This window comes from Ochotona princeps, chromosome 10 (assembly GCF_030435755.1).
Source record: "Ochotona princeps isolate mOchPri1 chromosome 10, mOchPri1.hap1, whole genome shotgun sequence".
NCBI lineage: Eukaryota > Metazoa > Chordata > Mammalia > Lagomorpha > Ochotonidae > Ochotona > Ochotona princeps.
The window spans coordinates 19996385-20011800 of record NC_080841.1 but is presented as its reverse complement, the minus strand read 5'-3'; the positions used below and the strand labels follow the sequence as shown (position 1 = coordinate 20011800).

General features: G+C 48.7%; 1 protein-coding gene across 3 annotated transcripts; it reads right to left on the bottom strand.

Moving 5' to 3' along the window:
• Positions 1-3944: 3944 nt before the first annotated feature.
• Positions 3945-15226, bottom strand: SERTAD4 (SERTA domain containing 4). 3 transcript variants are annotated; one of them, XM_058669144.1, is made up of 4 exons: positions 14731-15226; positions 9756-9947; positions 8500-8615; positions 3945-6412 (listed from the first exon to the last, which is right to left on the bottom strand). In XM_058669144.1, the coding sequence occupies exons 2-4, from the start codon at positions 9928-9930 to the stop codon at positions 5669-5671; spliced, it is 1035 nt and encodes a 344-aa protein (XP_058525127.1). In that variant the 5' UTR covers positions 9931-9947; positions 14731-15226; the 3' UTR covers positions 3945-5668. The 3 variants fall into 3 exon arrangements, with proteins under 3 accessions (XP_058525127.1, XP_058525128.1, XP_058525126.1); XM_058669145.1 differs by lacking the exon at positions 14731-15226 and adding an exon at positions 14342-14359; XM_058669143.1 differs by lacking the exon at positions 14731-15226 and adding an exon at positions 13858-14162.
• Between the last annotated feature and the right edge of the window lie 190 nt (positions 15227-15416).

The following is a 15416-nucleotide window of genomic DNA, read 5'->3' as shown; positions in this document are numbered from 1 at the left end:
TCCCCCAAACGGCTGCAACAGCCAAAGCTGGGCCAGGTTAAAGCCAGAAGCCAGAAATTCCATTCAGGTCTCCTGTGTAGATGGCAGAAGTCCAAGAACTAGGGTCATCTGTTGCTGCCTTCCCCAAGCACATGAGTAGGAAGGTGGATTGAAAGCAGAGCAGCCAAAACTAGGAGCAACATTCCAAGACAGAATGCCAGGATCCTAACTGGCAGCCAACCTCCCAATGACTACTGTTTACATACCAAAAAAAAAAAAAAAACCCAAGCAGGGTAAAGTGGATTTGGTGGTGCGGGAGACAAGTTTGCACAACTTCGATGGCAGAGCTTGGATTTACATGGGCCTTTCTGACTCCAGACCCCACATTCTTGGCTCTCTACTGCATGTCAGGCTCAAGGAATCCTCTGCCTCTGAGTCTGAACTAACAGGAGAGACGCCCTGGACAACGGCCTACGCATAAGCATAGAGACGGTTTGGTGGGTTTATTGCAAAGCACAGCATTAAATAAGGACTGGGAGAATGAAAACAAAAAAACAAAAAACTCACCCAACTCCAAGAAAGCACATACCATTTCTCTGCAACACTTCAGGGAAAATGCTTCAGTTCCCGAAATGCTATTTCCTGTCTTTAAGAAGCTTGAAAAAGAAAAATACTTCTTGTCTTCTTACCGTTTTAGTCTTCACACTTTTTCTTAGAGAAGTGAACTCGTACTGCAAGATCCTCAGACTCCTTCCACTCTGCTGACTCCGAAAGCAACTCCCTGACCTTTGACCAAAATCCCTTCCTTAGCTTGATATTCTCCAGCTTTTCCTTTCTCTTCATACACAGGTGTTTTGAGTTTTGAAGGTAGTTTAGATATTTGAGTGCTGTGCCAGGTGCATTTCAGAGCCATCTACCCCCCTCCTGAGAGCAAGGCTAGGGCGACCCACACCTGAACCTCATTCCTTGCAATTGTTTCAGGGCTATCTGTAGAGAGTCAACCTGTAGGATATTAGAGCAGGGCTCCGGGGTGAGCTGGAGGGATGAGGCCTCCTGAACTCAGCTGCTCCCACCGAATGATCTGGATAGTCAGTCATCGACCACCTCGCGCTTCTTCCTCCCCAAGGTCTCGTACTTGCCTACTGACTTTGGGATTTTTACAGGAAGAAAGATTGCAACATCTCTCAAGTTCTGCTCGATGTGTACTCTCTTCCCAATACATGGCACTTGATTTTATAATTTTAAACTAAGGAAATAGTTATTTAAATGGATTGGAAAAATAGGGGGAATTTCATGAGACATGACTAATAACCTTCCTATCTGTTTCATTGTGGTCAAAAGCAGGTGTTTTCAGACTATGGATAAGCAGCTTGTATCTTCAAAATTAAATGAATCAACACCAATGGGGGAAAAAACCTCAGTCATAGACAGCCCACCAGAGAACTGTTTACCAAAGACGATGAAGCTCATGGCGGTGGTTTGCAAACACCACCAGACTAGCTTGTGTAAATTCCCTCCGTTTAGTCATCCTTCTTCAGCCTGTCACAGATACTGAGGGGAAATGCAGAAACAGGAAATTACAGACTATTTTAAACAGCATGTTTTATTAAACTCACTTGCCAATGCACTTTATGGCAGGATGCGAGCTTCAAGTGTTCATAACTTACATCTTCACAAGTACTTTTACTATTCTCCCAGCTAAAATATGGCAGGTACCCAGGCTGGAAACGAGCTCTAAACTACCTCTAAACTAGCAACTGTTTCACCCCAGGTCATGTCACTCTAGCACATAAAATGGAGATGTTTTAGAGAGATGCTACCATGCTTACACAATGTTGACTCTTCAGGAAGTAACAGAGGCATCTTGCAACTTAAAAAAAAAATCCTAATGCATTTATTTTAAACCACAAACTCAAAGCACAGCATTCATAAAATAAATGCCTAGAAACCACACATCGCCTTTTCTTTTATTATTTAAATACTGATTTTACTCTTCTAAGCACAGGACAATTCGGCATCTAGTTTATTCATTGCTAGCGCCTTCCTGAATCCTTGTCTTTGAGAAGACCTAGTGAAACCGGCAGAGATGTGGCAACCTTAACTACAAACAGAAGGATTTTAACTGCAAGGGTCCGTCATAAAGGTGGATTTCAAAACTAATTTTACCCCCCAAGAACATGTCCTGTTCAACTACTGGAGACTCGTAAAAGCTGCATCACATAGGTCCTGCTATCTTGGATGTCTGCTGTGAAAGATGCTGTCTCTTAACTGCTATGCCTTCTTTGAGTTGTTTTCTCCTCTCCTGATACACAGAAAGGAAGTGATCAAGTTCATGACTGGAGGGGCGGGTAGCCATGCCTTGCCAAAATTAACTAAGGGCTCTAAAAATATACGCCTTCATCCACTTGCTTCTGTATTTGTTTAGCAAAGTAGCTTGAAGCATTCTAAATTTGTATTGTCTTCAAAGGTTAGGGCAAAGCAGGAAAAGGTGCTTCATCGTAATGGTGGGTCGGCTGTCAGAGAGCAGCTTGTGCTTCTCCACGTGTCTGCTTTCCTCCTCTGCTTCCCTGCAAGGCTGGCCCCAGCTCCCCTTCAACGTGAACGCAGACCCCCAGGCTTTGAGGAGTGGAAACCTGGGATGGTTCCTTCCCCCTTCTGACATGTGTCTGCCAGGCCACCTTCTGTGAGCAGCCACTTTTAACAGAAAGGAGACAGGAGTGAAGGAGCTAGCACTCCTGAGAAGCAGGGCCACTTCTAATAAGCACAGATTTCCCTTAATCGACCTGGAAGTTTGGATCCTACCACACCAAATTTTCCCTAAAGGATGACACAGCAGTGAAAGGAGCTTCTTGCACAGACGGTGGTGAGCAGGGTAGGGTGGAGGGTGTTGTACCTTCTCCAAGTCTCTCCAGACCAAACCAGAGCACCAAGTTGACAGGTTTCGCCTGCGCCAAAGGGATGTCTTGGCCACTCTGCAAGAATCTAACTTGAGATGCCACGAATGGAAATGAAAAGGCTGGGCACTCAGAGACCATATAGTTAGGAGCCAACATAATTAGCATGGTGCTTCATGGTAACCACAGAAAAAGGTTTGTAATTGAGTGGGTGTTTGGGGATGACATTTGACGAAGGAAAGAATGTCTTTCAGTGTGTTGGTAATGTCCTGGATACAAAAACCTGAAGTGTAAAATATGCTTATGTCCCTGGATTCAAAGGCACCACTTGTTCGCGCACAGATGCATTCGAGTAGCTTCTGCTGAGCAGAGACCATGTCTCCGGTGAGACCTGTCCACCATCAGCAGCCTCTCATTGGGCAGCTGAGGCCTTCCAGGAGCACAGTGATAGTGGCAGGGCTCTTAGAAAGCAAACGGGCAAGTCTTCCATGCTTAAATCTCCATGAGGTGTGAAACACATAGTAAGAGTGCTACATTTGACAACTGAATGACCTCTCAACTTGCTTTCTCCCATTATCAAACACAATAGTGGCCTCTAAGAATAACGTGAATACAGAATGGTCTGGAATGCCACTGGCAAGCACTGGCAGCTGCTGTAACTGTTTATGGTTGGGTCCTAGTCTTTCAAAAGTCTGCCACTTCAAAAGGGAATCAGTGAGGATTCAGTGTTTACAGCTTTGGGTAATGCATTTTTTTTTTTTCCAGAAACTCTGTAAAAAAAAGGAAAACTCCCACATCCTTAGGATACAACCTTATTGATCACCACATCATCCATTCACACTGTGCCTCTTCACGGAAATCTAAATCTACACAGCTAGGACCATTCCACAACTCATGTGGGATTGCCTCTTAAAGGACTTTTAGTTTGAAACTGCTGTATGTCAGCTGTCCACAATTTCAGGATGCTTTAAGGCTTTCTTTTTTTTAAATGGGAAACAAAAATGGAAAAGAGAAATATAGCCAACAGCCATTAAGACAAACCTTAATGAATTTTGATCATTTTAATAAATATATATCAAGAAAACCTCACTTTATTACAACACATTCATATACAAGCATCTATCATCTAAATTGTCAACATCAAATGTTTATCAAATATTGAAAATAAAGGACAAAACATTACTAGGCTATTTCGCTATAACACAAGAACATGTTTCAAAAATTGGTCCTTGTGGACAACTGCCCAAATGATCCGACTCATACACTGTATGAATGAGACCTATATTTAATAGCAATAATCTTAAAAAGCTTTATCTTGGAGAAACCGGGAGGACTCACTTATTTCCTCTGTTTGGCATTGAGTTCTTATGAAGTTTAAACAGGCTCAAGTCAATGAGTAGCCTTGGCAACCGGCATACAGCCTAGCAGGAACAGTTGGCTGGAGTGGACGGAAGGCAGGCAGAGGGCCTCACCACACACTCCTGCAAACGCACAAATTAAAGACATCATTGCAGAGAATGTTGAGTAAATACACAGTAACTGTTACGGATGAAGTCCCATTTCTCCAAAATAACTTCTCCACAAGCTAAAATCTTTACATTCTTTAAGAGAAACCTTATTGATCACCACATCGTTTATTAACATTGTGCTTCGTAATCAATAGCAAAAAGTCATATAAAAAACCACATGCTTTTATAATCTAAACAAGTGAAATGATGCAAAACAGATGAAAGGATAATGCATGCCACTGGTTCATGAACTTCATTGGACAAGAAAACAAACCAAAACAAAACAACCCAAAACCCAGAAAATCCAAACCCAGCAACAGATGGTTGCCATAGAAAAGCCCAGGCAGCCCATGCTGGTTTCTCTCAGCTTTCTCCTTTGTCCCTCCATTCCCTATCCAAAAATGCCAAAGCCAAAAGCAATCAGGCATCGAAAATAAAGGAGAGATGTCGACTCAAAAGGTGAACACAATAGTTCAAAGTTAACAGTTTCCAAACCATACTGATCCACCCTGTTTTATTTTTTTTTCTCCTGTTTGTTAAATCCCTGCTGTAACTCTGATTCATCCTTAATTTTTACATTGGCAAAAATTAAGATAAAGTAAGGCACCAAGAATCGCCCTGTATACCACCTCTCTCAAAGCCTCAGCACCCAACCCACCACAGGCAAGCCAGGAACTTGCAGGGATCATGGTCTCCACGAACTGTGGGCAGGTGTGCTTTGTGACATCACGTCCCGTTTGCACATCACATGAGGCTGCTAAATACGAATACTTAACAGCATCAGGAAGCCAAATCACCTAGCTCCCTGTCTTCAGTCTCTTATGTAGAAAAAATAACTGCATCACATCGAAAAAGCAGACATCCTTTGCTGGTTACATGGCTTGGATGACCAAATAACCGTCTACTTAATTGGCAAACGCGTTGAAGGCTCTTAGCTAGTGTCAGGCTCCTTGGGGGGTAGGGGAGAACAGGGGCACTGGAGATGCCTCAGGGACACACTGTCCCCCAACCCAATCTATTGATCTTGTCTGTAAGAAAACTAAGATAGACTCTTCAGCATCAAGTCAACTGTTTTCTTGGGAAAATCACCACATTGATAAGTAGCTTGCTGATGCCTACTGTACAGATGTTTAATGCAACCTGCTCTCCAGGCATTACAACGACACGGCATGTTCATGGCATAATTTTTATCAGTTGTACAAAACTAGAAAATCCATTCAAAATAAAATTTATGAGAGCTAATTGATCATGCTGGGCATGCATCAAAGTTTCAGGGAAAAAGATGGCTCATATTTTACTTCCTTTGCTGCAACACAGTTTGTTACCCGGTGAAGGTTCCTTCTTCCTTAAAGACTTTTTCCAAGACTCACTGACATTGTGTTTTTCATTGTATCCAGTCTCAAAATAATCATAAAATTGGCCTTTGCACTCAAAAGCAAGGTCATGTCCCACAGGTTCATGGCTGAGGGGGCCACCATCTCTGCTGTCATTTGCTTTCTCATCACTCAGTGACCTGACATTGGTGACAAAGATTTCATTGGCAGGTATGTGGCCATCGCTTTTGTACAGAGGTGCACTGCCTAGGTCAAAATCAACCTGGTGGGAACAACTTGGTAATGGTAGAGGGGAAGAGGAAGAAGAAGATGAAGAGGAAGAGGAAGAGGAAGAGGAGGCGGTGTTGGAGGCACTTCCGACATTAGCATTGACAGAGAAGGGTAAATTTAGATAATGACCACCACATTCTTGGTAGAAGCAGCAGGCATGAAATTTCTCGCACTCCTCCTTGGCCATCCGCGGTCGTTTCCGGTACGGACAGTCTTGAGTCATAAACCACTCCTGGGCCGAGGTGCCGCTGAAGGAGCAGGCAGGGAGGCACCAGTTGTTCTGCATGATGATCTCTCCATGGATTCTTTTCATCAAGTTGTTGATGAGGACAGATCTTCGTAGGTACACTTCTGGGTCATCAATGAACTTGAGCTTTTCTAAAGACATATAAAGGATGTGGGCTCGTTCCTCAAAAATCGAGATGGTCTACAAGTCAAAAACAGAGAGAAAGCTTAGGGACACTGGCCATGTACGGCCACTGGCACGACACATTGCTTTCTCGGCAGTGTCTGAGTTTTAGAATGCTGAGGCCTAGCTTCCTCCAGCTTCACTTGCAGATGCTGTCCCCAGTCCCCAGGGAGGCTGAAATCCCTTTCTCTCACCCACAGGTGCTCCTGTCCCCTTCCTGACTTATTGTGTGCTCAAGCACTTGGGGACTAACCACATGCGGAGAGAGGTCGGGTGATGGCAGCGCCCAACTGGAGTGTTCACTCTTTTTTTAGGCCAATCAAAAAGATGTCCGAATTCACAATGGATTTAAGCTCTTAGAAGTCAGGAGAGCTGTTACTTAGGACAGCAGAGGGTTGGGACTAGAGCCAGGTGCAAGACATGATTCTGGCTGTTGCTGTGTTTTAGTTCTTGACCTGCCTGTTTTGTTATTAGGTGAATTTGTTATTAGGTGAATTTTGTCAAATTCACCAAGCTGCACTAGGATGTTTGCATTTTTAAATACATGCATAAACAGGCACACAGGCACTCACAGACTGTGTCAGTAACCTTTTTTTTTAAAAGATGCCGTGCTGCAGGTCAGACTAATCACCCTTCATGCCTGCTCTAGCCTTCAAAGAACTGATTTAAGTGCTGTCCCTCGTTTCACCCTCTGGGGTACCATCGCCCTTGCTAAAGAACAGAACAATAACAGAAACCATAAAGGAGACCTGGTCTACGAGTCCTGGGGACCACTTCTCCCAGGTCCTGGAGAAACCAAGTTGGCAGTCTAGTCAGGAGCTGGGAACCAAACCCAGCCAAGGCCAGCCCAAGAGAAGGGACTCTGCCTGCAGGGAAAAGGCCACTGGCTGGTGTCTTCGCAGCAGCATTTGAGGGGCGGGACGTGAGGCAGGGGTAGGAGCAGAGAGGAAAAATGAATAAAAAATTCTCTCTAAATTTCAGGTAACCACAAACTGGGGTTAGATTTTCCTTAATAGTATTTTTCTGGGGGGAGGGGATCTTTTTAAAGGGAGGTATTGTGAAAAAAAGAGCTATTTCAGAAGTTTAGTTTCCCACTTTCACAATCCTATGCACTTTCCCCCATTGCGTCACCTTCCTACTATATAAGAGAGCTTCAGAAAGTCTGAGGAAACATAGAATGAAAAAGCAACACAAGGGACACGCATTTGGGGTGAGGGCGAAGACACCCCACACTGGAGTGCCTGTGGTCAAGTCCCAGACTTGCTCTCTGTCCATTTCTCTGCCAACGTGTACCCTGGGAGGCAGCAGGTGATGGTCCCAGCAGCTGGGTCCTTGGTACCCCCATGTGGAAGGCAGACTGACTTTCTCTCTCCTGGCCGTGGACTGCCACAGTCCTGGCTGGCTACGGGCATCTGAATTGGCAGAGGGGAGATCTCTCTTTTGTCTCTCTCCCTGATCTTGTCCCTGTCTCTGTCTCAGACTTTTTAAATTAAAAAATAATTTTTTGTAAAACAATTTTTCATGAACTTTTTGAAGTTTCTTCACACATACCAGTTAGGTCCCCCCCCCCCTTGGGAATAATTGTGTATTTCAACAAACTTCACATATGTAATGAATGCATAATGAAGTACCTTTCCCCACTAGGAAGCACACATTGAGGTAAGCCTGCCTGCCAAAAGGTCAGAACAAGGCCTGAGTAACCAGTCCCACATAGGCAGGCACAGAAGCCCACTTACTGGGTTCAGGGCTCGGACTGGGGACAGCAGATGAGAGGAAATGAGTGTGCTCTCCCACTCGTGAAGGAGTTGAATCACCATAACCCTTAGCGCAACTAGGAAAATCCTAAATCATACGTAAAAAAGACATTTGTTGGCTTATATAATTTTGTTATTTCTGGGGGAAAAGATCTCTTTCTGGCTCTTTCTCCCAGTACTTATGAAAAATAACACAAGACCCAAGAAAGTGACAACGATTAATGTGGCTCTGCTGAGATATGGCTCATGCTCATTGCTTGGGTGAAACAATTTAATTTCTGGAACTGGATCAAGCAACTGTTACTTCAGTATCTTAAACTCTTAATAAAAATGACTATTAAGAAAACATACTTTATGGCTACAGCTGCTGAGTGGTGGGTGAAAATCCTCTTCTTCCACATACTTCCTCTTAAAGTATGTGATCTTGGATGTTGTTATAGGATTTGAAATTCCCCTGTAATGTGATCCTGTGGTAATAAATCAGATACGACAAATGACATGCGGTTTGCCAGAGGTTCTCCAAACAAAATACTTTCACTTCCTTTCCTTCTAGAGGGTAACTAGTCTGCATATTTGTCTGTACATGCAGTGATTAAAAATAAACGCTGGTCTTGATAGGTGCCATTACACACAGAATCCTGACCCAGGCCAGGTGAGGATTGCTGAGCAATGACAAAAGAAAATGACACATTTCAACATTTACTGCATTGACTTAATTCCAGGCACCGACATCAGCATTCGTACAGGGGAGGAGTGTTCCCAACTCTGAAATCACGTTAGCGCCCATTCAAATTGTCTAGGTGAATCCATGACAACATAACATTACTGTGCAAAGTACCCACATGCTTGACCACACCCACTGATGACGCAACAACCTCCAAAGATCACTGACTCTGGGCTAATAGACAAGTGATTGTCTGCACGTTCAAGTTGCAACATTCTCCCTTTGAAACTACAAAGGTAAAAATTATAAGGTATCTAAGATCCTTTCACTCAAAAATGTAATAAGTCAATCATGAATAAAAGTAGAGTCTGTTAAAGACCACAGCTTATAATACTTTCATTTTTCATCAGACAGGCTCTGTTAAATACTCACTTTATATTCTTTTTTTAAAAATAGCCAAGGCTATACAAAAGTCCAAAGGAATTCATCTTAGACTCTGAGAATAACAAAACCAGGAATAACAAATTTCTTAGCTCCAAAAGTGTTCCCCTACAAGAACCAGCACTGAGTATGTCCTACTAAAAAGAAGAGACACAAGGCTGTTGGCCCAAGGGCAGGTGCTTCAGGTCTCAGGGGATGCAGACTGCTTTGCCACGCCCACCACCAGGGCTCGCATACCTTGAGACAACCCTAACATCCACCGTCCGCAGGGTAGGAAACCCAAATGCAAATACTCCACTTGGCTGCTGGCAGGAGCGCAGGTGGATGTGGCAGATTGGACTGTGATTTAAATATCGCCTGTGGTCCTCTCCTTGGAGCCCTGGGCTGACTCCCAGCCCATGAAGCCTGACAACATTCGTTCTGGGCTCAGAGGAGCGCCCCCGCCACCACCTCCCATCTACCAGCCTGGCCCAAAAGGGCAACAGAAGGTCAAGGGGAGTACCTGCCAGAGGGGGCCCGGCACCCCGGTCTCCCTGCAGAGGGGCCTGCAGTGGGCCAGGGGGGCTCGGGCCTCTGTAGCTGTCAGCCTCCCATAGTGTCTGGTACCCGGCAATTTCAGCAGCTCCTTCCGAGACAATGGGCTCGCAGAATCTATTCATGGACAGAACCAGAGTCATCTCTGACAGCCTCAGACCTGCAAAGAGAAAAGAAGGAAAGCAGCCCTGGTCACAAGCAAGCCAGGGGATGGGCTCGGAGTCCTCATTCCTTTGCTTTGGGAAACTTTGACTCCCTGGTCCAATCCCTTCACCCTGCAGCATTTTGTATTTTTTTTTTTTCCTTCAGAGAAAACCTCAGCGAACTCTTGCTGCTATTAGCTCGGCCTCTGTGTTCAGCAATCTGCATTTCCTGGGCGGCTTTTGAAAACCCATTTCTTATTGTTCTCCGATTCCCCTCAGCCCTCTTCCAGACAGCTGCTTTGCCTCCTAAACACATTCTCCTCCTGACCTTCCCACGGAAAGTGTACCGCTAAGAGGCAGGGCCAAAACCCTTGCGCTTCTTTCCTATTAATAAGGCAAAATCAATTTTCTAGTCAATCCCCTGGGAGTCTCCTTTGATGAAATCCACTAATCAATCACAAGAAACTGGTGGGGGGAGCCCAACAGATGCTCAGGGGTTTGGCGTATTCTGCAACCTCCTCACCCCTTCCCCCCACCCTTCTCCTCCTCGGCTGGCCAAAGCCAGCTCCCCTCCAACACTCCGGGGCTCCCTCCACCTTCTCCTCCTGGGGCGCAGCCGATTCTGAGACACTTGGTAGTTGTTTCTACCAGCCCTGATCGGCCTGAACTGGATCTGCCTCCAGTCAAAACACTGCGAGATGAAGACAGAAAATTGGCTCCAGTTTCAAGCCCTGAGTTGCAGTCCCACAGGAGCCAAGCACAACATCAGCGGAGCAGGCAGAATATTAAACAGGAGCCAGGGCTCTGGGGCCAGAGGCAGCCAACAACTCTTCCCACAGCCAAAGACCAGACACCAGGCAAGAACTTTCCAAGAGGCAACACCTCCTGGCCGCCCTGCCCTCCGGTTCACGCCTTGCCTCTGGTCCAGCAGGGAGATGGGAAACTCTGCTCAGAGCCAGGGTAACACCTTGTACGGAGCGGGGGTGGGGAGACTCCTTGTCTTCACCTGGTCCTGGGCTGGGCTCAAGCTGGGATGCGGAGCTAAGTTCAAGGGAGATGGGAGCCTGTCATCCGGGCAAAGCAACTTGGGAGACCATGCCTGGATGGTGGGGACAGCAAAGCTGCCTCCCGGCCTCGTTAAGCAGCCAATTACTTAGGAGACCAAACAGCCATTCTCTCACTTGGCGGCTTCCAGAACTGTCACCGGAGTGACGTGGGGCTTGCTTTCTGAAGATTGACTGTCTTTAAGCTAGGGACTAAGGGTCTTGTTCTGCCTTTCTTTTCCCAATTACACAGCTCGTGATGTTCTGCGGAAAGGAGTGGCTCGGGGGAGACCATCATGAGACCATCATGAGCTACACGCTAGGACAAGGGCCACTTCCAGGTGAAAGCAGGGGGACCCGCCGGGAAAGGACAAACAGCTTCATTAAAGTGACAATGGCCTTGGGGCTGACAGAGCAGCTCTTGGCAGCAATGACTCCTGAGGTCTCCAAGCCAGGCCTTCTGACAGCCAGGAAAGCCATGCAGGTGGGCGGGGCAAAGGGGCTGCTCTGGGCAGTAACCCACCGTCACCTTCTCTTGTACAAAGCGCTTCCCAGAGCCATCAGCAAGGACTCATTAGGAAGCCTTATTAACACAGAGAGAAACAGGTTCAATTCATCTCTAGAAAGAAACAGAGTGGATCATGCCACTTATTTTTCTCTTTGAGGCATCAACCAAGACATTGAACCTACTACGTTAATTCAACAAACTAAGCTATTCTAACTTAAACTCCAAATCCAGGCAAGGCATCAGAATCTCATGGTGTTTTATTCTCTGGAAGACATTCCTTTGGTAGTTCGATGTGCTGTTCATCTATGCCTAGAGATAACTGTAGTAGAGAATGTTATTGCAGGGAGCTTTTATTACTCAGTAGCCCTCTGCTACTAAAGTCAGGATATTGTCAGCTTGCAATGTGCACACATTTTGTGCTGGACTCTGGGGTAAGATCCAACAACTGCCTGTGTAGAACTTTCCTAACACACAAACAAAAGCAGGTTGAACAGCCCACCTCCTTTCAGGAAAGCACCGCACGTTCCTAGCAGCAATGACTCGCTTGGGCAGGACATCACCTGAGTCTTGTTCTGCTTTGTAACAGTCAAGTTTGTTTATATTTTCATGACTTTGGGAGTAGTTTTTTTGATTGTTCACAATTCCAGTGTTTGCATTTGTTAGTCTTGTTCCCAGCATACGAAATTCTATCATTATGTATTCGAACTTGAAATGTGACCTAATGGTTTTTATCCTGGCTGTTTCTTTTGTTTACAATAGCTAATTTTGGTAAGTTTTTTTTTTTTTTTGAATTGGAACCAGTTATACACAACTGTTTAGGATAAACTGGAGTGGCTGGGTTCTGAGAGTGATTTATGTAAATCTGAATAAAACATGAATGAGTTGGGATTACTAGGGAATGGGGAGGAGATTTTACCAAAGTTTTCCTAGTCTATTTAGAATTTACAGTAGGATGTTAACAAATCAAGAAGGCAAGTTTGATGCTCTTGAAAAGCTGGCCTGTACAGTACTAAGCATCATTGTTTCATGTGAGTTTTTATCTGTAACACATGTAGAGATAGAGTTGGCATTCCTCTATGAGATTTCCATTTTAATTCTGCTACTGAATTCAGAAGTTCAAGTCCACAAATTCATGTGCTACTGATTGTTAAATTTTCAATGTGCTAATAATATTAAGTACCGCCCCAGGGATACAGATGGTAGTAAAATTGGTTTCTTTACCATCCCTCAGAGACGCACAGATTCAAAAGGAGGGCGAGCAAGGTGTGTTTTGTCTGTACTGGGACACATCTGCAGGCGCTTGCACCGTCTGTTTTGTCACCCAAGTGGACGTCCTGGGATGAAGGACCTCTCAAACATTCCCAGAAGGCTGGGGGCAAAAATGTCAAGTGTTTCTGGCAAATGTTCATAGTAAAGTTACCAGGCACGTCTATACACATTGTTTTTTTTTTTCTTCCCAGTTGAGTTGGGCTTGTGGCTTCTTTGGTGCCATTGTGATGCTAATGGGAGAGGCCAGCACACCAATGGGACAGCCCCGGGCTCTATGGGGACTCCAGGTCATTGTCCCCATACTCCCACGGCTGTGGGGAACACAGCATTTTCTTTAAAGCACTACAGCAGTTGGAGAACTGACTGCCGCTCTGCAGCCCAAGGGAGTGTGCCGGCTGGACCGCCACCAAGCAGCAGCCATACTGCCAAGTCTCACGGGTCCTGCCAGGTGGATCTAGGGCCCTGACCTCCACATTGTCCCTAACAAGATCTCAACAGCTTGTCTGGCTCGGGAGGGCGTTGGAAGGGTCTGGGTGGGTAGAATGAAATTCTTCAGCCCTTTAAGCAGACAGATGTCGCTTCTCTGCCGGTCCCTGCGGTACACCTGCCCGTCTGGGAAGTACGTTTCTCAGCCGCAGTCTCTCGAGGCTAAGGGTTTTAGTTTGGGCCGTGGAGCTGGGAACACTGGTGCTGGGTGCGGGGAGGCCGCAGTAGGGGACGGCGGAAGGGGGGTGTCGGGGTGTCACTCGGTGCTGACTTCGCCCAGCAGAAGCCGGAGGCGAGTGGGGGGATGTCTTAGGCTCGCAAGGTCGACCCCCTGCAGGCGGGCGGCGGCTGGCGCACAGAGCTCCGGGGGCGAGCGCCACAACCCCTGAAGCCCCTTCCCCCGCTGTGCTCGGCTAGCCGTGGGAGAAAGTCAACAGCACCCCAAGTGTCTGGGAACAAAGGCAAGTTGTCTTTCCACGGGGCCAGAACCCTGCGCCTCTCCTGCAGAATAAGAGCTATTATTATTCTTTCTTTTCGTCTTCCTTTTTTTTCCCCCCTTAAACCAAGTTTCCTTCTAAGGGAAATAAACACCAAAGGTAGGATTCCAAGGAAGTGACTCACGGCGGTTGGCAGGGCTCTGGCGAGGCTGGCCCGGGCCCCGCGCTCCAGCCCGCAGCAGATGCCGGCCCGGCCTCCCGGCCTCGCCTGCCCGTCCCACCCGCAACCGCTGCTGCCCGGGCGCCCGGTGCGCGCGGGGGACCCGAAGCGGGCACTCGGCCCGCACCTCCCCGCCGTCCGAGGCCGCCTCTGCCCTGCCGACGTGGCCGTAGCCGGGCACTCGGGAAAGTTGCTGGGACCAAGAAGGCGGGAGGGGAGGAAGGGAGGAGAGAGGCGGAGGCGTGGACCCGGCGGCCAGCAGCCTCAGCCCGCCCGGGGAGGTGAGCTAAGGACAGAAGAGCAGCCGCCGCCCGCAGCGGGGCTCGGCTGCCGGGGAGGAGGGCGCGGGGGCGGAGGTGGCGGGGGGGACAGAAGGTGTCAGCTCCCGCAGCGATTCCTTTTTCTCGCAACCGCGCGCCCCTGACATCCACAACCCTTCCCTGCCCACCTGCCGAGCGCCGCGGCTTCCAATTCTGGGAACCTCTCTCCCGTAGACCCCCTGTCCCCGAAGACAGACCCAGCTGCTTCCCCGAGCTGCTGGCCGCACCTGCTCCCCGGGGTCCGCTCCGTGCGCGCGCGGGCGGCACGGAGCAGCCCCAGCAGCCCCGGAGGCGGCGGCGGTTCCCGCCCTGCGCACGCCAGCCCCGGGAAAAGCCCGCGCCGCCTCCGCGCGCAGCTGTGCCCCGGCCCCCAAGCCACCCCGGCCTCGCTCGGGTCCTCGCCAGGCCACCCAGTTGACCCCGGAGCCGCGCGAGGACGCCCCCGGGGGCACCGGCCTTCGCCCTCCCCGCGGCCCGGCTCTCCGCCCCCGCGGCCCGCGCTCAGCCCGGCTCTTACCGCGGGGTCAGCGGGGAGGTGGCGGCCGCTGGTCCGCTTCGGGCTCGGCTCCAGCGCGGCCGCCGGTGCACAGCGGCGCGGGTCCCGACCCGGCGGCCCGGTCGGCGGCGGCGGGTGAGGGTCCCGACAGGTCCCTGCCGCGGCTGGGGCGCTGCGCCGCCGTCGCTGCAGACGGTTATGGTAATGAGCGGCTGTGTCTAGCGAGGAGCGCGTGAAACCCGTCAATCCTGTTTGCCATTTCCCCGTGGATTTCCGAGGAGAGGCTGTGCAGGATGCCCCCGGGGCGAGAGAGGGAACATGACAAGCGCCCGCGCTCCCTCCTCCCTCGCTCCCGCCGCTCCGCCGCCGCCGCCGCTCTTCAGGAAGCACACGGGGCGCCTTCCCCTCACCCCCACCCCAGCCCGCCCCTGCCTCCTTCCCGGCTTCCCGCCCGCCCTCCGCCGCCCCTCCCCGCCCCTCCTCTCGCGGTGCCCGGGGACACGCGGGCCCAGCTCCAGCCCGCAGCCCAGACCCCACGCGCTCTTGGGCTCCCTCCCTGGCCCCGGGGGCTCGACTCCAGCCGAGAAAAGGATTCGCACCGCAACCTTCAGGAGATGTCTTGTCTGTCTTTATTTGCTGTAGTTTTGTTGCTGTTATTGTGTGTGCGTGCGATTTAAAAAAATATATATATGCCTTTCCCACCCTTT

Excerpts from the sequence above, each read along its gene's own strand:
- SERTAD4 (XM_058669144.1), bottom strand. The coding sequence starts at position 9,930 with ATGACTCTGGTTCTGTCCATGAATAGATTCTGCGAGCCCATTGTCTCG. Across the intron at positions 8,616-9,755 it reads TGCCGGGCCCCCTCTGGCAG|GATCACATTACAGGGGAATT; the intron begins GTACTCCCCTTG and ends TTATTACCACAG. Across the intron at positions 6,413-8,499 it reads TCAGCAGCTGTAGCCATAAA|ACCATCTCGATTTTTGAGGA; the intron begins GTATGTTTTCTT and ends TTTGACTTGTAG.